Source organism: Gambusia affinis, linkage group LG14 (genome assembly GCF_019740435.1).
Source record: "Gambusia affinis linkage group LG14, SWU_Gaff_1.0, whole genome shotgun sequence".
Lineage (NCBI taxonomy): Eukaryota > Metazoa > Chordata > Actinopteri > Cyprinodontiformes > Poeciliidae > Gambusia > Gambusia affinis.
Window position 1 is genome coordinate 1956037 of NC_057881.1, and position 22748 is coordinate 1978784.

The 22748-nt window shown below is 38.5% G+C and overlaps 1 protein-coding gene across 3 annotated transcripts in view; it reads left to right on the forward strand.

Annotated features, from left to right (window-relative positions):
* The first annotated feature begins 2927 nt into the window (after positions 1–2927).
* rnf19b (ring finger protein 19B) overlaps positions 2928–22748 on the forward strand; it is a 36444-nt gene continuing 16623 nt past the window's right edge. Inside the window, exons 1-2 of one of the 3 annotated variants that reach the window (XM_044138203.1) lie at positions 2928–3012; positions 19955–21091. In XM_044138203.1, the coding sequence (XP_043994138.1) occupies positions 20460–21091 (632 nt within the window). In that variant the 5' untranslated portion in view covers positions 2928–3012; positions 19955–20459. Of the gene's footprint in view, positions 3013–16750; positions 16878–19522; positions 19851–19954; positions 21092–22748 lie in introns of those variants that run through there. The other 2 variants (XM_044138205.1, XM_044138204.1) reach the window with 2 other exon arrangements.

Sequence of the window (22748 nt, forward strand, 5' to 3'; positions counted from 1 at the left end):
CACAGATGAAACTGTGACACATGAATGCACATTAAAAACCTGCATTAAACTTTTAATCAAAATAAAACAAGTTTTAGAAACGGGCAGTGAAGAATGCTTATGGATCCAGTGGCTTAATATGTCAGAATCAAATGTTATGTAATTATGCCTAATTAGGAAACGACTCTTTAATGTTAAAGGTCAGAGTGTTGAAGCACTGCAGAAAACACAAAACCTTTAGTATGTGGTCTAGTTTTTAGTGCAAATATCTTACTACATATGAAATAAGACAAAATTTGCAGATTACTGTTGAGCAAGAAATGGATTATTTTATTCAATAATTCCTTAATATGAATGAGGGCAACAGTCTGCTGCTGGAACCAGAACTTTCTATCTATTTTTATCTATTTCCACTAGAAACTGGTCCAAAAATACCTGGTAATACTTTGTTATATATATAACCAGATAAGTTGGAATAATAATCTGACATGGTTTCACAGGAAAAGCTGCTAAAATGCTTTTGTTTTTTCTTCTAATCAGTTTGTTGACTCTTTGCTAATTGTAACGCTGTCGCTTCGTGTTGTGACGTGACGAAAGAAGAAAACTGGCTGCTGGCTGCTGCAGCCAGTTTTTGGGTTTTAATCTAAAATGTTGCAGACAATTAAAAATATCCAGGAAAACTGATAGAGCTTTTGTGAAGACAACAGAAACATTTTACTGTTTAAAAGCAGCAAATAAACTGAAATAAAATCCTAAAGTCATTTTCACAAAATTAAAATGTCCCAAAAGTTCATTTGTTAGAAACAAACCTTTTAACGGAGATTAAACTATTTTTATTAAACCTTCGTTCCTGTCTGAAATGATTAAAAGACAAATCGATGTGGGTTGTAGTTTGTGTAATTAATCTATGTAATGTTTGACTCATTACAGAGTTACTGAAAAACATTTTTAATTTATTAAACATAACTTAAATAGTTTCATCTTGTTTTCAGAAGAATAAAAATAGAGTCCCAAATGAAGTCTGTTTATGTTTGTTTTGTTTTTAAGGTTGTTTGTGTTTCTGGGTTTGAACAAATAAAAGGTTATTTGCCTTCGTTGTGTTTATAGCCGTTTAATTTCAGTTTTGATTATCAGATTTGTTTAATCTCAAACTGTCGGGACGTGACGTCACTCTGGCTCCAGTCCAAACGATAAACGTTTCCTCTTTGTTCCGACATCAAGCAGCAAAAACAAACTGCTGCAGGGCTAAATGTCAGATCTGGATCTGAAGCTTTGTGTAGTTTTTGAAACTGTTACAGAAGATTTGATCTTCATTCTAAAGATCCATTAAAAATCTTCCCTCAAACTGAAAGTCACTCTCCATTAGCTGTTTGTAATGACTTCCCTGGAAATCAGACACAAAAGCATTTCCTGCTTCTTACTGTGAGAAACAAATGGCAGCTGAGATTAAAATGCCTGATTTAATTTACATGAATGGTTTTTAGGATGTCGTTCAGATGAAATGGTCACAAATTAAAAAAGGCAGCATCAGGGAACTAATTAGACACGAAACATTCACACATTTTATACACCTGAAGATAAAAAAGCAGATCAAATGTTTTAGAAATATTTCTCCTCTGCTGAGCAAAACATCAAATATTTAGTTTTTTGTGAATAAATTTGTTTACAATCAAACTCAGAAGTTCATCAGAGCATTGATTTATTGTTATGAATTAAAATAATGTGCAACATGGAGCCAAACGTTTTAAAACAAACATTCAGAGGCTGAGGTGTCGCCATAAATATACCACAACATGCTTTAATATTTTATTTTGTTCTGGGCTCTGGAACTGGTTCCGGTCCAGGTCCTTTCCTCCTCCATACCTACGAGATGTTTGCAAGTAAAATGGGATACAACACCTGAAACTCTTAGTGGATTGTTATACAGAACACCTTTAACAATTTGGAACATTAAAACATTTTTTAAAAATAATCCTAAAAGCTTTTATTTTGGAACTGGAGCCTAAATGTAGAAATGGGTCGAATATTAAACTAAACCAGGCTGAATGGAACAAACATAAAATAAGATACAGCTTGTGTAAGTCGTCAACATTTCTAAAAGTTAAGCATGTTGTCATGATTGAATAATTTGTTTAGACTCGTGCTGTGCAGGTTACACCAGACGCCACGGCAACGGGTCACAACAGTTCAAACTTTAAATTAACTCCTCATCTTATTAACCACAAAAATGCAGAAATCTGTTTAGTTTTAAAGAAAGTCAATGTTGAATCACAGATGAAAAAAAATATTAAAGCACAAGTCATGTATTATTGGTTATAGTTTTTTCTTAAATGTTCAGTTACTATAAACATTATGCTTGAAAATACTTAAAAATTAATTTTTTCTGCAGAAAAAATGGAGACGTAAAATTTTTAGGACAAATTGACGTGATGAATAATTACTATTCCTGTATTTATTCCTTATACTTACAATTTTACAGCTGGTGTTTAGCTAGGTTATTATTCTATTTAATGTCTTTATAGTTAAATTAATGATCTAACACCATGTAGCTATAGTGTATTATTATTGTGTACGTTAAGCATTCGTTTTACCAATAGGAAGCAAAAATTGGTCATTTTTAATGCATTTCCTGTCCATATTTGTTTTACTGTATTCTGATCGGCTGTTTTATATAAGTAACGTTCAGTTGGACGGGTATGACGTCACAGGGTGGGGTTTCCGTACAGCTGACGGGGTGACGTCATGGTCAGGGTTTTCCTCCTTCGACGTCGCAGGGCGGCGGAGCGGCAGTGAGCGACGCGACGCGGCGCGGAACGAAGCGAGCGGCAGCGATAATATCCCGGAGTTTTACCGCGGCGCAGCCGGAGCGCAGGAGGACCAGAGGCCGCCTCCACCCAGCAGGAAACCCCGGAGCCCCGGAGCCACGGAGCGCAGAGCCGGCCCGGGCCTTCGAGGACAGCTGGAGCCACCGCGGGGTTGAACCGCGGCATCGCCGCTCAGCTTCTGCAGAGGAAGACATCCGCTGCCGGGGGGGTAAGTACCGCTGCAGGAACCCCGTGGATTTAAACATCCCCGCTCATGTCAGAATTACCCCGATAAACCGAGACGAGGGGCGGATTTCGGTCATAATCCCGTTAGCTCCATCAGAGCAGAGGAGGAACGTGTCCATGTTGGCCGTTAGGTTCAGCAACAAAGCAGCTGAGTGTCTGACTCCAACATTCACAGGTTAATTCATCCAGGACGAGTTAAAATCCTGTCATTCACCTCAGGGCGGGAGCTCCGACGGCCATTGTAAGAAAAAATATCAATACAAAGAAACTCAGAAATTCAGAGATTGACGTCGGAAATTTTCTAGAAAACAATTTGGACTTTTCTGAGCTTGAAAAGCAAAAAAATTCCGAATTTTTTTTTTCTTCCATAAAATGTCTGACTTTCAAACTCATACATTTTCTTGTTTTTCTTGAAAATCAAGATCTGAAGATTTTTGAGAATGATCTCAAAATTTTCATGTTATTTCTTGCATATTTCTGACTTTTGAACTCAGAGTTTTTCACTTTCATAAATATATAAAATTTCTAAAATTAATCCTCAAAATTTTAGCTTCTTTGTAGCAAAATGTCCTTGTTTTTTAAGAACATTTCTGATATTAATCTCCAAATGTCCAGGACGTTCAAAACTCAGAAATTTTGAAGTTTTTTTCCAGTAAATTTCCAGTAAAACTCAAATTTTCTGAGTTTTTTTCTAGAAAATGTTTGACTTTCGAAATAAAATTTTCTTTTTCTAGAAAATCTTAAAAAAATTTTTTTTTGAATGCTTCTATTAAACATCTGAGAAATGTAAAAGTTTTTCTAGACAATTCCTGAGATTAATCTCAAAGTTTTATGTTCTGTCAAGCAAATTTTCAACATTTCAAACTCAGAAATGTTCTGTTTACTCCTCCTGTTTTTGTTTCTGTAACGGGTTGACATGTTTCCTGCAGCCTGGAGGAAAAGCTTCATGCATTCAGCTGCAGATGGGAACTGGTTTGGTTTCCAGATATCATCTGATGATGAACGGCTTGTCATCATGATGACACATCTCCTCTGTGGCGTCTGCTTGAGGTGGAGCCGCTGAAATCAGGAGTCAGCTGTAATTCACTGGCTGTAAAGATCTTCAGACCCAACTGGATCTGTTGATGTAGAAGATGAAACGATGAAAAATTATTTCCTAAAGGTTTTTCTTCTTCAGTTTGATCAGTATCGTTTGTTACTCCCATAAAGGAAAACAAGCAGATGTGTTAAAATGTAACTAATATAAACTACGGTAAATGCAAACTAATGGTTTACTGAACTTTCCTCTGATTAAACCACTGTTTGGCTGTTTAGACAATATTAGAAACACATTAAGAGATGCAAATAATTCAAACATTACATTGCCTTAAAAACAATAACGGCAATAGGCTCGATTATCTGTAGCAAAGGATGCATCTGCAGCTAAGAAATCCTTCTAACATCAGCATGTGAAAAGCTCAGGCATTCTGCTCGACTTCATATCAATACAGTGCACGACTGTATTGATATGATAAAGAAGGTTTTTATTTTTTATTCTAAATCCAAAATGTTTATATGTCATATAAATTTGTGCTCTGTCAGCAAATCATTTTTTTTGGGTCTGTATTCTCCATTTGACGACCAATCGACTATTTAAATGACCGTGATTAATCCGATTGGTCCTGTAACTCCATGCATGTGCAGAGACCTTGTGCTGCTCCGGCTTCATCCTGTGTGTGGAGAGGTTTGCTCTCAGCCACCGAATCGCCCGCAGGCAGGCATTAAACATTCAGCAGCTCAGCAGTGCGGCTCCTGAACGCTCCTCTAATTATAGAAGCTAGCCGGCCCGATTCCCTCCGCACCGCTCCGGACTCTCCGCGTACGTCCTCTCTGTGTTTGTGTGGGAGGGAGGCGTTAATGAGAAACGGTGGGAAACCAAGAGGAGTCAAACTCTCCATTTGGACTCCCATCTGCCTCCCACTGCATGAACTGTTTCACTTCTTACCACATTTATGGATGGAAGAAGCAGATCTCTGCCCTTTTACTGACACTTTAACATTTGATCAGGAGTCATTTCTTTTAAGCAACCTTTTTATTCATTAGTGGAACTGATTACTGAACCTGTCTGAGTTTAATAAAAGCATCTAGAAATGTCAAGTAGAGGTGAAATCAGCCAATTTTTTCGCTAATTTGTTGATGAGCAGATATATTTCACTGCTACTTTCCCATGCAAACAGGTCCAGGTTTTTCTATAATTCTAGGAATATTATCTATCCAGATTGGAAGCAGAAATTAGAGAATTTAAAAAACATTCTGAGCTTCCTACTCCAGGCCTGTAGGTGGCAGTAGCACTGCTGGATCTAAACACAAAAGAAAAACATTCAGTGGTTTTCTTTGTTATATATAGAAAATATAATCAACAAAATCCAAACAAACTTCTCTATGTAGATCAAACATGGTTGACTTGCTGTGGTTTTTAGTGCATTACCTAAGCTAACACATCATCATTTTCCCGTAGGTCTTAGCTAACATGCTAACATGGGTGTGAAAACAAAAAAATCAAAGAAATATTAAAGGGAGTTTTATTGTTTTTTTGTTTAATTCACCAAAGTCACAATTTGAATTTGGATTTAATTAGATAAAAAAAATCTAAAAACTTTGAAGCAGTGAAGCTATCGTCAGTTAAAAGATGCTAATCAAACTGTAGCAGTGAGTTACGCAGCTAAAAGTGGAAAAACTGGGCATAAAATCGTAACCTTTGACCTGAAGGTGGTCAGCTCATGTTAATGTATAACCACAGGCTTGTCTGTCATTATATCACTTTATTAATACGCTGCTTTACTTTATGGTCATCCTGGTAAAACGTTAGATTAATCGTGACCAATCGATTATTGAAATAATCTTTAACTTCTTGGTTGATTAATATGTCAGCTGAAGTAATTCTGGTTAAAACGGCACAGAAAATATAAACATTTTGCATTGAAATAAAAAAAAATCCCTCTTTGTTTGTAAAAATGTTTTTCCCAGAACTGAAGTTTTAGCTTCACGTTTCAAATTCTGCATCAATCAGACACCTTTTCCTGTCCAAATATTGATCACTAAATCAAAACCAGAATCATCTGATGATCTCTGAACTGGACTGACGGAAAGAATTACAAAAATGTTTCAGCTGCAGCTGCTTCTCTACAGGAACGCTGTTATTGTTCTTAGGGAACGCAATGTTTATTTTCCTATTGAAAAAAGGAATTTAATTATTTGTTTCTTTACATTTTTATGTATTTTTAATGTTTTACTAAATAAGCCTAATAGAAAAATTGTCAAAATGTGATTTTTCTTAAATCCAATTAAGGATATTAAAAGTTTTTATAACTCTTTCTTGGAGATGCAGCGTCTGCATCATCATATCCGGCTGAAATGTTTGATGTAATCAGAGTGTGTAAGTATTAGGAGGTGATGTGGAAACGGGCCAAATTTCTGGTCCGGTTCCAGTGAAAAAAGTTCTTCAGCTGCATCCAGGCGTTAAACTTCTGATCCGTCTCAGATGTCCGTTCAGGATGCAACAGAACCCCAAAATAAAACACGATCCATGTTTTATTGACTGCTTGGAGCATTTTAACACACACACACACACACACACACACACACACACACACACACACACACACACGCACACACACGCACACACACGCACACACACACACACACACTCCATGCAGATGGTGCTGCTTCCAGTGAAAGGTTGTGTTTGAGTGCTGGATGTGGGGGCGGACGTTTCCACTGAATTTTCCTTCCATTAGCTCTGATATTTCTCTTCCAGTTTATGCTGAGCTGTAACCAGTGATGTAACGGAGGACACGGCGTGCTTCTTCTTTTACTCTGTTTACCGTAACTTATTTGTTCACATTTACAAATCTGTTCCACTTTTTGCTTTTTTTCCACAAACAAAAGAGTTTCATTGTTTTGTTGTTGGGAGATAAAAATCAACCACACGACTTTTAAAAAGAAAACAAGAAATGATTCAGAGTTCTGATTCCTCTGGGTTCTCCCTCGCTCTCTGATTGGTTGGTTGGGAGTTTTAAAGTTTCTTTAAAACAAGAACAAACTATTTAAGTTCACAGATGTTCTCCATCCAGTCTGCAGACGTTTGGCAGGAGCAACAGGTGAATATTTTAGTTTCTGGATGTTTAAAACGGGTTAAAACCCAGGAGACCTGCAGCTGGAACTTCAGTGTCACAAAGTGGCGACTCAAATGCACACCACACTTTTCAGATTTCTGGTTGTTGATTTGTGGCAACATTTTTCTTCCTTGACCCGATGGGAGAACATCTGGAGACTCCTCCATAGATTACATTTTAGTATTTTCTGACGATTAATCAGGTAAAAAAATAAAAACTTTTTATTCAACCACTTAAACGTTTTCATAAAATTTAAGAAATATATTGAAAGATGCAACTAACCAAATGATTAAATTCCTTTTGAATAGGAAAATAATCATTTTGTTGCCTGAAATGCAGTGACAGCATTCCTTTAGTGAAATCATCTTGATGCATCTGCAGCTAAAAAATCCTTCTAACATCAACATGAAGAGTTTTCTCTGCTGGACTTAAAATCAGAGCTGTGTTCGGTTTATCTGAGTTTGATTTACTGATTAATAGATTTTATTTTACAGATTTTGAACCAGCTGAAGATAAAATTCCCACTAGAGGAGTTTTGGGTTGAACACATTGGACTTCCTGTAAGATTCATCTTCAGGAAAGGCTCAAGAACAGCATTATTAATATTAACTAAGTCATTATTATCATGAACTAAAAGCTCCTTCTGGGACGCGTCTGGAATCTACCTGGAACTTGTTCTGTTTGTCCAGAACCGTTGAGGCTAATCACATCTTCCTCATTTCTTCGAAGGCTGAGGAGCATTTTTGTCTTTAATCTGTCGTTCATTAAACCAGAAGTCCCGTCTGCGCGGGCCGGTTCCTGACAACGCAGTAATGGCTGCTTCACTGGCCTGTAAGAAGCACATCTGGAACTATAAAGTCTGGTAATAACAGGCTGGAGGTCTCAGAATCCGGTCCGATTCCTCTTGGCACAACAAACCTGGATCTGATGAATGTGCTGGTTCTGAGTGTGTTTTCTGAAGAACCAGCATGTTCAGACATATTTATGTGAAGCTGGCAGCAGCTTTAGTTCACGTTTCACTGCCAAAGCAATTTTGCAAGTTTCTACAGAGTTTGCTTCATCTCTGCAAACTGCTGCTGGCGCCGTGACCCAAACGGTTCCAATAAACCGTCACCAGGCTGGCAGAGCCGACGGTTAGGAGGAAATATTGGGTTAAAATCATCTGAAAACCTCCAGCTGTGACGTCTGACTCGGCTGAGATGCTCTGATTCAGAGGAAGGACGTCTGGCGACTCCAGTTATGGCAAAATAAATCACTGTTTTCACTTCTAGCAGAAACATTTGAAATTATATTGCATCTCAAACTGAAAGTCCTAAAACACTGCAAAAATCAAAATGTTACCAAGAAGTTTTGTGTAATTTATGGTGCAAATATTTGATTTTAGGAGTGTCCATAAGATCGTCATAAACAGGTCGTAACCTTTGTCATTAACATGAAGAGTCTTCATGAATGTTTCAGACTGTTGGTTAATAATGACACTTTTAATGCAAAGTTGGCACTTTTAATGGACTTTTAACACAAGTTTTAATGCATCTTTGCATTTAAAGTTTCATTATTTACCAAAGGACACTTCACGACAACAGTCTGAAACATTCATAAAGACTCTTTCATGTTAATGTCAGGTGTAACGTCAAGTTTATTACAGTCTGATGAACACACTGGAAATAAGACAAAAGTAACTTAAAAGTAACTTTTTATCAAGATGTAGTTAATGATTCCTTAGTTCTAGTTCCACTGGCAAATTATTTCACTTATTAACTAGTTCTAGTTTTTATTTAACTTATTAACTAGTTTCAGTTTCAGTTTTTATTTAACTTATTAACTAGTTGTAGTTTCAGTTTTTATTTCTCTTATTAAATGGGAGAAATTCCTGGTTAAAAATGAAATAATCTGCCAGTGTAACTATCATGTTTTCATCCATATTAAGGAATAATTTAACTAAAACAAGCTCCTAATTTTTGCAGAAAAGTTATTTGTAAGTCAGTTTTGTCTTATTTAAAGTGTACTATCATATTTATTGTAGGAACGAGACAGAAATCCTTGTTTCAGTGTATGTAACAGGTTCTAAGATGACTATAAATCATGTTTTTTAAAGTAATTTTATCTGAAATCAGTTTTCATGTAAAGTCTTATTGAAACAATAATTGTTTACAATAATCCACCCAGTCTGAGGAAACAACCAGCTGAAGTTTTTATTTCTCTTTCTGCTCGATTGAGGCAGAGCTGAAAGAGAAATAATCCATTATCTTTGTTAAGATTTCCAGTTTCTTTGTAAATATTCATGCATAAACGTTTGGATCAGCTACAATCCAGGATTTCTCACGTTCTAGTATTTCTTTATGTTTTAAAGCTGTAAAGCTGTAAAGCTGCTGGTAAAGTGCATGATAACCAGAGAATTTACTGAAATAACTCTTGGTTTATATTCAGTCGGATGTTGAACCCATTTTTCAGGCCAGTGTTGCTCCATGGAAACAGAGAGGTTTGTTTACAGCAGCCTTTTAGCTAATTGACTCTAATTAGCTCCCCCCCAAAACACAGACATAATACATTATTAGCTGTTTGTTGAGTGGAGGACCACCTGTTCGGTCCAGAGCCGGCCGGCCCCTGCAGCCGGCCCCTGCAGCCGGCCCCCGGCCCCCGGCTCTCGGATTAGCCGGGTTTTAGTCGGTATTCCTGCAAACAGGATGAAAGTCTGAGCCGAGCTGCCGGCTGGAGTCCAGCCTGCTGCAGATCTACTGGAGCAGAACCAGAACGATGTCATCAGTGGGTTTGGGCGGCAGGCTGTTGGCTCACGCTCTTATCCCAGGCGATAAGATGTCCTGGAAGAGCTCATCAGATCTAATCCGGACTTGTTTAGTGAAAGAACAAAAAGGGAATGCAAAGCAACATTTGCTTGTGTTTCCTGTAAATTCATACAAAAGATTCCTGATTCTGTTCCAGGTCTTTTTTATTTTGTAGCATCAGAGATGAAAAGCTGACAGATAAATGACTTGAAGAAGAGTTCCTGCAGTTTCAACCCTTCAGCCATCTGTTCGCCTCCTGAGCAGAAACGGTTGGTTTTTACTACCCAAGTAAAACAAAAATCAATGTTTGGAGCCAGAGAGTAGCAGGAAGCAAAACTGAAAGCTGGCAGCTTCAGCGGGAATCAGAGCAAACGTCACTGAAGTTCTGAGGAAAGGCGGATTAATGACGGGAATGAATAATAATAATAATAAAGAGCAAGAGGAAAATATTTATGCAGTTAGAGGGAAATTAAACTGGTTACACTGCAAAAACACAAAATCCTACCAAATATGTTTGTCTCAATTCTACAGCATATACTTTAAAATACTTGAAATAAGATTATATATATAAATATATTATATATAGTTGCTTTGTTTAAGTTAGTAAAGTGTATTGCTAATGGAGCTAGTATTTTTATCAATATTAAGGAATTATTTACATATGATAATCTCTGATATCTTTCTGGAAATTTAGTTGTAAGTTGGTGTTTTTTTATTTCAAGTGTACTAAGATATTTACAGTAGAAAATTACTTGGTGAGTTTTCCAGTTTTTGCAGTTTGTTCCTTTTTTTCTGCTGGTCGACACGGTTCTGCACTTCCAGGGTTTATGTTTTTCACGGGATTCAGAGAAATTATTACCGTTTATTACCGTTTATTACCGGTTCTCATGAAACACAGAATATTAAAGATTTCTTTGGCTGTCCTCCAACTTTAATTACACTCATCTGACTTGTTCTCCTACTCATGGGTGAGCAAATTAAAAATAACAAATTTATCTTTGAACTTTGCCCCAGTTTTGTATTCCTTAGTGAAATTAAAATTAATCGTTACCTTAAATCCACGTAGATCGTCTTGCAGTTTAGACTCAATCTGTTGTTTATGTTTTAACCTTTTCTGTTTTCCAGAAAGTGACAGAAAACAAAAGTAACTTTTAACAGCTATAAAACTGAATGTAAAAACACTTGGCAATCAACTCAGGCCTAAATTTAAGCCATTTCCTTCTTTCCATTTCTTTGTTGTTAATGTTAATGTTGTTAACCCTAACCCTAAAATGACATTTTGTAACATCTAACCAAAGCTTCATCTAACAACCAATCTTTGACTTTAGTTTGAGTTTCTTTTTTCTGAATGCAGTCCTGCTGCTTGAAGCTGCTGTTTCCACCTGGGATCCTTGCAGCTGCTGGTTTTGAGTGGCAGTGGGTGTCGGCGTCCTGCTGGTGGCTGTTTTGGTGTTTTATGGACGAGACGCGTCGCGGCTGGATGACCAATCAGCTCCCAGTCAGCAGCACACCTGTAGCTCTCAGCTTCACGGCCTTTTACCAATTAACTGAGTTGTTTTCTTCATTTCGTTTTGAAATGGTTTGATGTTCAGAAGGATAACAGATATTTTTATTAAATGGAAGCCGTGTTTCCTCCTTTTGATTCTGGGGTAAACTTTCACTGGAAGCAGACCTGTGTGTGTGTGTGTGTGTGTGTGTGTGTGTGTGTGTGTGTGTGTGTGTGTGTGTGTGTGTGTGTGTGTGTGTGTGTGTGTGTGTGTGTGTGGGTGTGGGGGTTAGGGGTCAGGGTAAGGATCCTGATGTTTTGAGTCAAAGTGTGAAACCAGAAGGTTTGTCAGAGAATCTGAGTTCAGATTTCCTTTCTGTGTTTCCTGTTTGTCTCTGAGTCAGAAAACCCAACATGAACCTGGATGTGGGTCATGATGTCATGATGTGGGTCATGATGTCATGATGTGGGTCATGATGTCATGATGTGGGTCATGATGTCATGATGTGGGTCATGATGTCATGATGAAGATCACACACTGGTGTCACTGTTTAAAGTTGAGCCACCCTCCCTAATGGCTAGCATAGCTTTGCTAATAGGCTAACTCCTTTTAGCACAACTTCAACACAACGACAGTCTCTTCCTTTCTGAACTTGTGGATCAGATTATGGACGAGACGCGTCGCGGTTGGATGAGTGGCAGAAACACAAACCAAAAGGTTTTGTTGAAACATCCAGTTTGTTTTTCACTGAACCGTCAGAACAGGAAGATCTTCATCTATTCCAGCCTTTAAAGTAAACTCAGAGTTTATGTCGTCTGATTAAAGCAACTCTTCCTGAGTTCTGATTTTGACCTGTGTGTTGACCCTGCACTGCAAAAACACTACATCTAACTTTTCAGCAAAATAGAGGAGCTTGTATTTTCTAAATAATTCCTTAATGTTGATTCAGAAAAGAAATTCAGAAATTATTTTACTTATAATAAGATATTTTCACCTTGTAGGAGAAACAATCTGCCAGTGGAACTAGATTTTTCTCATAAATATAAAAGAATTATTGACTTAAAACAAGCATCTATATCTTTCTTAAAAGTTTTTTAAGTGTATTAAGATATTTTCACTAGAAACTAGAACAAAATACTTTGTAAGATTTTGTTTTTTCAGTGTTCATGTTTTTCACAAAGCAAAAAAAGAGAAAAACAAGCTGATTTACTTTGGAGTAAATTTAATGTGGGAGATTGTGTGCAGAGGAAGAGACTTTAGCAGCTTTGCAGGACATGAAGTCTGCAGTGTGTGTGTGTGTACGCGTGTGCGTGTGTGTGTGTGTGTGTTTGGGAGCAGCAGTGGAGTAGGAGGATAAGTGTGAGATAACAAATCATGTTCTCTGAGGCTGTTCAGCTCCATCTGGCAAATGATGAACGCACCATGATCATCGTCTCCTCTGGTTTATTCTGACGCCGAACTCACAACGTACCGCAAACAGACCATCACTGCAACATCAGTGTGTGCAAAATTCATGTCAAAAATGACTGTTTCTGGTAAATATCGTAACCCAATGATGTACTGAATTTCAATTTTTAATGCTGATTTATTGTTTACACTGCAAAAACACAAAATCCTGCCACGTATTTTGGTGAAGTGCAGATATCTTATAACACTTTGAGGAAGAAAAACCTAACTTAAACGTAACATTTCAGCAAATAGATATCAGAATATTTGAATGAATTCACCTGCTTCATTTTTTAAAGTATTATTCATCAGTGAAGCGGAGGAATCCGGCCCGGAGCCAAAATCATGTTTGCGTTTGATTTAGTTTGAATTAGCTTTGAAGGCCTGCTGAGAATCAGACGTGGGCCGTCTGCAGTTTCTCATACTGTGGATGAGATGCTGAGGTTCGCAAAACATTTGACCTTTTTCCATCTCTGCTGACTAACACGGCAGCAGAAGAATAAGAATCAGGATCAGACGGTTGATTGGAGAGGCCAGCAGGTCCAGAAACACAAAGATTGATTAATTACATGATTTAATACTTAAACAGGAGCCAGGCCGGGTTTCTTCTCCTCGTGAAAACTGCTGCTGTCAGGTTCTCTGATATTCAGACGTTTTTGATTATCTAAAAAAGAACAAAAAAGAAAACATTTTTAACTTTAAATTGGAAAATGTAGTCTGTAAAAATTCAAGTTCAGTATATTCTGCTAAAACAAACTTGTTAAAGAAATCTTTTATCTGCAAAGACTTAAAAAGCACAGTTTCTTTTAAAAGAAATCTTATTGTTATTAAATCTTTTTATAAATAGAGGTTTGTGTGCATAATTTGTGTATTTATGTTATTGTCAGAATGGTCTCATATGTTGTTTGAATATTTATCTGTTTTATCAGTTGGACTTCAGGAAGTTTATTAAACACTTTGGAGAAAACTAATGGGAATCCTAAAGAATAAACAAATATATATAAACATGTTCAGATGTAAACCGCGTATCTACTACTTTAAATCTACTTTAGTAAAAATACAAAGAAACAGACAAAAATCTACTTTAGTACCACATTAACGTTTTCTCTTGATTAAAAGAAAAAAACTTGCTTTCATAAATGATAAAGTATTAAAAATAAAAGTAATTGTTGAAAGTATTCCCTAATGTAAAGGTCTATAGCACCATTAAGTGTCTACTGTATGTCAGAGTTGGGGAGTAAATAGTTACATTTACTTGAGTAACTTTTTGATCCATCCATCCGTTCTCCACCCTTGTCCCGGTCGGGTCCGGAGGTTCTGCTGCCTCTCCAGCGAACATTTCGGGCGAGAGGCGGCGTCACCTGGACAGGTCGCCAATCTGTCGCCGTAACCTTTGATAAAAATTGTATTTTTACTACTCTGTACTTTTTACATTTACGTGAGTAACTTTGTTATGACGTATTGTTACTTTTACTTGAGTAAATTTTCTGTGTACTCTACCCACTGCGAGTAACTTCAATAACATCCCAAATCGGCAGGTATTGTCCTGTTACCTAGCAACCCAAGCTGAGCTCCAGCACATTTGGTCAGCTGGATTTACCGCTGTACACCGGCTGCTATTGTTGACTTACCATCCAGAAACCACTTGCTGTATTCTTGTTGCGCAGGAAGTTCTACTAATGCTTCTCAAAGGCATGCAGTTGTATAATTGCACATCTGTTGCAGCGAGTGTAAATGTTGGGTTGGGGGTGATTGTTGAGTTTGGATTCAAAGTGACAGGACGCCCTAAAACAGCTCTAAATCGGCAGACTAAAGTTTTATTATCTAAGAATGATTTAGTTTTGTGAAGCTCATCCTAACCTCTCCAAAGAGGGATGATTGGTCACCTTTAAGTAAAGTACATAAAAAATTTTCTTGAGTACAATGACAAAGTTTTGGTACTTTGCTGCACTGCTGGCATAATCCAGTGAAATTTTACATTTATCAGGAATTTTAGTGCAAAAATAATCAGAATTATTCATAAACTCTGGCAGAGACAGCTTTGGTTTATCCTTAAAACTGGACCAAACATGGCAACCTCTGTGTTTTAGCCAGTAGATTCTGTCAGCTGCTCACCAAAGGCTGCATTAAAAAACCTCTGGTCAGTTTGACCTTCGACCCTGAAGCCAATAACGAATGTTTTCACTCAGCATCCTTCCTTCCTTCCTTCCTTCTATCCTGCAGCGTGTTTGAATTCTCCGATGCTCCTCTCGATGCCGCTGAATGACAGAGTTTAGCTATTTTACTTCCTTGTTCTTTTATTGCTCGCTATAAAATCAGCTGCAGGTGTTAAAGTCACTTTAGTTCTGGCTGATATTGATTCTGACTGCAAAGAGAATTTGGACTGAACGGATGAGATCTGACATGTTTATTGGAAAATGGTGTAATCTCAGCAGTTTGATGTGCTTATTTTGTCTCAGTCTGTATAAAACTGTGTTGTTCAGTAACTCATATCTAATTCTTTTCTACTTTTATGATGTTATTTCATTGGGCATCATTAAAAAAATCAAGATTTGAACGATGTTGATGAGTCAGCTGGAATCAAAGTCTGCCAGCACTATGAATCACACATCTTACTCACCAAATGAGCTCCAAGTTAATGTTTAGTAACAGATGGCCATGCAAAACTCTAACAAGTGAAGATAAGAGCAAAAAGGCCCAAGAAACAAACAATTTTCTGAAAGGCACCGCCATGTTTTGGTTTTGAAGGATTTGCGTTGTGAATAGTGCGTCTATTGGGATCAATAGTGTGGAAATTACTTTTCCTCTGCATCTGGGATGGAGTTTGTTATGGTGCGACATCAGAGGCTTGCTTAATGAAGTTTTTAGATTTAAAAAGAAAGTACGGCAAGCCCTCAGGGTCACTTTTATTTTTAAGGATCTGGCATCCTGAGGTGAGTGAAACTTCATCATTGCAGTCAGCATAAAGGACATTATGTATCCATCTGTTCATCCATCCATCTGTTCATCCATCCATCCGCTCATCCATCCATCTGTTTATCCATCCATTTATCTGTTCGTCCATCCATCTCTTCATCCATCCATCTGTTCATCCATTTATCCATCTCTTCATCCATTCATCCATTTATCCATCTGTTCATCCATCCATCTTAGGTTTTGTATTAATTATTTAATATTAGTTAAAGCGATTGAGAATTTAGAACTTTTTAGGAATTCTAGGATTTCTACAAGAAAATATTTTGGGATGCCAAAACATTACAGCTATTTTTTATTTATTTATTTTTTGGTCTAAAATTATCCTGGTCTTGTAGTTTAGATACATTTTTCTAGGAAAAGATTCTTTCTCTGGAAATGCGTGTTGATTAACCCACTTAGTTATTCTGGTGCATTTTCATAGATCTGGAAAGTTGGTTACACAATGAATTATTGATCAATAACACTTCATATGATGCAAATCTGTTTCATGCGTTCCTGTTTAATGTTGTTGAAGTTCATAATGTGGCCACTAGAGGGCGCAGACTAAAATCTTACATCAATTTGCTCTAAAACTTAATAGAAATATGAAATGAAGATTGAAAAAAGTCGGATTCTGATTAACTTTGACAGCAGATGTTTGGAATATTTTCGGTTCTTTTGGGATATTTCTTCTTCCCGACCTGAAAACGGGATCAGACACTCAGCTCAGCCCGTCAGCTGCTCCAGGTCGCTTCGGCTTATCTGTGTTTTCTGTGCGTCACGGCCATGAATCCCCCTCCTCACGCTCTCCACTTGGACGCAGACACCGTAATCACATGAATGGTCTGACGTTTACTGGGTCAGCATTACTCTGCCTGCGTTTGTGTGAGAGAGACAGAGATTTGGAGAGAGGGGCCTTCAGACGAGCGGCTGTAAGCAGATTTGTGGACGTTAAGTCAATCACAGAGGCTTGGTTCGTTTTTGGTTTGCAGAGGGAAAAGCAGAAAACATCTGTACTACTGAGTGAGTGTGTTTGTCTTTTTTAATCATTTGTGTCTGGATTTTATTTTCTGTAGCAACAAAACGTGCACACCAATTGTAGGGTTCCGATAACAACTAAAACTCATTTTAATCAGTTAAAACAGTTCATTTAAGGTGGATATTATTTGAAAAGTAATAATAGTGTAAAACTGGATTTTGTATGATCAGTATTGATGCTTGTGCAGAGTAGTTTCAAGCAGTGAGCGTGTTCCCTGCAGTCAGCGTAAATAAAGAAGAAGTTCCTCACATCCCTTCTTTACTCTTGCGCTTTATTTGGAGTTATTCAGGGTTTTGTTGTTGGTTTTTTTCACCCACATCATTGATTTAGTCTAAACGTTTCCGGATATCTGGGAAAATTAATATATTTGTGTGTGTTTTTGCCTTTTGTCCACATAAAAACTGAAATATCACTGAAAGCAATTACTTGTGAAAACTCCTGTGTTGTGTTTGCGTGTGCACATGGAAAATGGAGATTTCGGTTCCCGTGAGTTAAAACTGTGGCAGTACATCCCACTGGCTTTGACACGACACCTGATCTACGTTGTGTTGGGTTTTATTTCCATTTATATTCTAATACTTTATTTAAAAGCAGTTCAACTTGTATATCTGTTCGGTTTAATTTGCGGTTGTTTTGAAGCAATCTGATTGGCTGATAGGTTTTAGCTGGATGCTGCACTGCCCCCTATGGGTTTGGCATGTTTAAAACAACGTTCGGTGGGTTTATGTGGATGAAAACGTTTCTGAATCTGATCCCATGTCTTCAAATATTTTTTTAAATGATGTGGCAGAAATATTTATTTTTATAAAGACATGACAATGTTTGTACAAGGCTTTAGTCACATGGTCCTACCTTATCATATTTGAATTATTACATGTAGTCATTGGGAAAATATCTTTAAACTCCTCTGTGCTTCCTCTTCTGCATCTGCTCTATTTCCTCTTTGACTGGATCTGACATCTTAATTTCAGTATTTCCTTTTAATCTAGATTAGATGTTACACAGATGTCAAAAACAGGCTACAGGGCCCTGTCAAAACTAATTTAGCAGAGATATTTCCAGCAGCAAAGTGAGTTTCTTTTTAACTTTAAATTTGGAGATCCAAAGAAAGACACGTTTGACCAGAGCTGCTGCAGCAGGCCTGCGTTCCAGAATAGAAGCCCTTACACAGTCTGTAATTGCAGTGAGAACATAATTAGCATGTGTGTTTTGTGTTAAAGTAATTATTACTTTTCACTTGTGAGTCTTCTTTTACAACTGTGTGTGTGTGTGTGTGTGTGTGTGTGTGTCGGGGGGGAGGGCGTGTGTGTGTGTGTGTTGGGGTTCTGTGTGTCTGTAATGGTGTGTAACGTGTTATTTATGCTCAGTTGAATTTTTCTGTATTTGGAGCTTTTTTAGTGCATTGTGTTCGTTTTGGGGAGTTTTTGTGAAACTTTATGAGTCTATGTATGTTTGGTATATGAATATATAGGGAGGGCGTGTTCTTGGAAATATGTGTTTTATGTGTAGGGCTGTAAATTTTATTTTTGTTTTAATTTGGTTTGTGCATTTTTAGAAGTGAGACTTGGTATTTCCATATGTTAGATAGTAATTAGGTGTTTCACTATGGAGGACTGACACTGCCAAAATACAAGAAATATCAAAATGTAATGTTTATTGATACAACATTACTAGAATAATCTCACTTGTCAGTTAATTAGGGTTCAAAGGTCAAAGTAAAATGGTGCCAAGAAATATATATATGATGTACATAATATGTTTATTCAATGAACTGAAAGTCAGCTACATTACATCACTCACTGATATCTGGCCATTATTCTGACTTCAAGATAAGCTAGTCATAGTTAGATTGACTCATGATTTTGCAATACTAGTAACATACCTTTAACTGGTCTAATAAAGTTTTATCAGAATAAACCACAAAATGGCTTATTTCCTGTTGTGTAGCTAAGAGTCCTCTGACAATTTCACTCTAAACTACCATGTAGTTTAGATTAGAATTATCTCAATAAGAACATAAATAAATACACTTGTAAAACTAGATTTTACTTATTAAACATGCACTCCCTGTGTGACAATGTAATTCTGAGCCTTATTGATATGTTAGCCAAAGTGCTAGGTTGTTGGCATTGTCAGTGCTCCATATTTCAGAATTAAACTGTGTTCATTTAGGAGTGAGTATTAAGTTTTATTAGGCTTTGTTGGTTGCTTTAATGTTTCTGAAGTCAATGTATATTTCTGTAGAAAAATATTGATTGATGTCACTTTTAGTCTTCCATATATTTTTTATCTCAAGTGTATATGTCTTTTACAAGTTTATTTTTATATGTACATGCTTTTCTAAGAGTGATAATATTTTTTCTGCATTTTTATTACTGGTTTTGAATTATTTCCACACTCCAATTTATATTTCAATGAAACGTATCATATTTCTGTCAGTCTAAGTCCCTCATACGTCTAAATGTTAATGTTTTTTTCCAACATGTATGGGATATTTAAGAGTGAAAGTCAATATTGTCTTAATGTTTTTGGGGTTATTCATTTATCTCTAAAATCAAATTCATATTTGATTTTTGGCAATCCCAGGCCCCCATACATCTAAAACATGTTTTCTTGTTTGTATATTTGACTCCATTAACCTGTTTACTCCAGGTTGTGTCTCTTCTTGTTTGTAGACAGATTCAAGTTGCTGTTTTCATTGCTTGTAGTGAGCGTTGCCATGGTGACGGCAGTGTCAGCGCAGTGTGAAGTGGGAGAGGAGCTTGTGGCGCTCAGCATGCTGTAGAGCTGGAGACTGGTTTTAACACAAAGACGTGACTGGGTGGAGTCACGGATGATGTAATGCGTTGAATCCGAGGTTTTAACAGAATTTCTTCCATTTGACCATCGTGTGTTCGAACGCGACCAGAGCAGACAGATCGTCGGTTCAGATGCACAGGAGAGGAAAAACCCCTGAAGTGAGCGAGGAGGAGCCGAGCGGAGAGGCAGGGAGGGAGGAGAGGTGTGTGTCATACTGAGCATGCTCTTTGTGCTAACTTCCTGCCTTCTTTCTGCCCAACAGAGAGGAGCGTTCAGAGACGCCGGCATTCAGCAACAGGAGCAGAAGAGGATCAGTCGCTCCGGATTCGGCCGAGTAGAACCAGGAGGTCCGAACCAGAGGAGCTACAACAACCAAGCTGTGGATTTTTAGGTTTTATTCTTTTCTGTGTTTTTGTAGGAGAGTGACCAGTGAAACAGTTTTACTCCGTCTTCTGCCTCAGAGAAGAAAACTCCTTTCTTCTCTCCTTTTTTCTTTGTGAAACTTCATCTGGACAAACCTGAGACAAACTGGGACCTCAGGGGGATTTTTTTCTTTTTCCTGCTAACTTGCGTCACTCCTTTCGATTTTTGTTTGTCATCTCCCTCTGCCCTTTCCTGCTAATGTTTGTTTTTTCATGAAAGCGAGGGGAGGAGGTTTCTGAAGAGTCTGAGCCCAGACCTTGAAAAACTGCTTGTTTGGTTTTACAAGGAAACGGACCGCAGCTCGTGTCCCCTCGTTGGAATTTGAAGGAGGGATAAAAAGGAAAATGGGCTCAGAAAAGGGCTCCGAGTCGCCTCACTCATCAGTCAGCGGCGTTCCCAACCCTAAGTGCCAAGCAGCTGGGAAACGCCAGGGCCGTATCTCCTTCCACAGCCTCTTCCACAGCAAGCGGGGCTCCCGGAGCGGACGGGCCCCCAAAGGAGGGGCAGCCGGTCCGTTAGCTCATCATCACCACACACAGCAGCAGCTGCCTGCCGCCTTGAGTTCAACGCCCATCGCAGCCTCCGCTACTGCAGCCGCCGCAAACAGCAAGGACGCCGCCTGCAGCAGCCCCTTGAAGCCACTCTCCTCCAGCCAGCCGTCGCTCGCCGGCGCCGGAGAACCCAACCTCCTGGAGTGCCCGCTGTGCCTGGTGCGTCAGCCCGCCGAGCAGCTGCCCGAGCTGCTGGGCTGCAGCCACCGCTCCTGCCTCTGCTGCCTGCGCCAGTACCTGCGCATCGAGATCACGGAGAGCCGGGTGCAGCTCAGCTGCCCCGAGTGCGCCGAGAGGCTGGCCCCACGGCAGGTGGCCGACATCCTGGACGACGCCGCCCTGCTGGAGAAGTACGAGGAGTTCCTGCTGCGGCGCTGCCTCGCCTCCGACCCGGACTGCAGATGGTGCCCTGCGCCCGACTGCGGGTGAGTAACAGTTCACGGTGCCGTCTGCAACCCGGGACTCACGTGTTCAATTTGTAAAACTAACTGTGGGTTCTCCAGCATCTCTGACCCACAAGCAAACCAGAACTGAAGAGATTCTGGCGTTTCGAAAGGAGAGAAAAATAGAAATCAGAAAGAAAGTAATTTTTCAGTGGCGCGCCCCAAGAGGGGGGTTGAGGGGTCCATGGGCCCCTCTTAAAAAATGCTTGATACGCCCCTGGCCCCCAGAGAATCGTGTTCCTGTCAGAGAAAAGCAAACAGAGTCATGATCTTCAATACAGACATGAATGTAAACCCAATAGAATTATTATTTTTGATTATTATTTACTGTTTTTCTGTTTGTTGTAGCCAAGGCCTGTCCCAATAAACAATAAATCAATTAATCACATGATAAACTAAGACAAGCTCAATAATTTCCATTTGCATAATTTAGCGTTTTTCTTTTCCTACCAAACACTGAATGATGGGATTATTTAACTGATCTTTCAGATTGTGTTCTTCCATTATTATCTCATTACTGTTTTATTTCTTTAAAATGGTCTTAAAACAACAATATTATCGTTCAATAATACCTGCTTTTGTGACAGGCCTTATGTTTTCACTTAATTTAATTTACTCTTTGAAAAACCTGAAACAACTTTCGTTTCCATTTGGTTTTTGTAAAGTATTTTTGAATTTGGAACCCTATAACATTTTTCCATTGTCATTTTAAATTAAAACTGAGAAGTTGAAGAAATTTGAAATTCAAAAACAGCATAACAGTCAGAAAATGAATATTTCAGCAGCTACTAAAGAAATAAAAACTTAAACTAGATGAGTTTTATCCAGCGTCCATCTGAGAGGAGAGCTTCCTGTTTCTCTGTGATGTAATGAGACTTACTGCCAATCTGACGTCAATCCAGCCGAGCTTCGACTCTTACCTCTCATTTCCTTCAGGGGAATTTGTGCAATGAGTGAAAACAAGGAACTTATTGTTAAGAGCATAAATTGAACTTCTGGATGCGGTGAACCCTGAAGTGTTTATTTCTCTCAGAGGTCTTCAGGGCTGAAGAGACTCTGGGACCCGGACAGATTAAAAACGAGAGGCGTGAAAGTGAGAATCTGAGACAGAAAGTGGGTTAAAGAGCCTCGAGCTGCTTCTGTGGTCGGAGCGAGTCGGAGCCTGAGCCGCTCGCTTTCTGGAACAAATGAGAGGCGTTTGTTTGATCATGAAAAGCAGGAGTGATTCATTGTCTTTGAGTTTCAGGCTGTGATATTCTTCTTCTTTTGGTTTTGGGTAGAAAGTACAGGTAGAGTCACAGGGGAAAGCCACAGAATCTGTTTTAGCTGGAAAAAAATCTCTTTTCCTGTCATATCTCGGCTTTCTGTGGCTTTTTCAGAAAGATTTTGGTGACGATGTTTTCGGAGAATGTGAAAAGATCTTGACTGAAGTATTTTATTCGAGGTGTGAGAACAGAGAAAACAAACCTTCTGGTGTCGCTGGTTCACTTCCAGCATTCAGTCAGTTCACTTATCAGGAACTCATTCATTCCTGCTCATTTGTTTCCTATCTGATGGCTTCCCATCATCCCAGTTAGCTTGTTTCCCTCCATAAAACTTAAAGGTTCTACCTGGGGGAAACAGCGCCATCTGGTGGCAG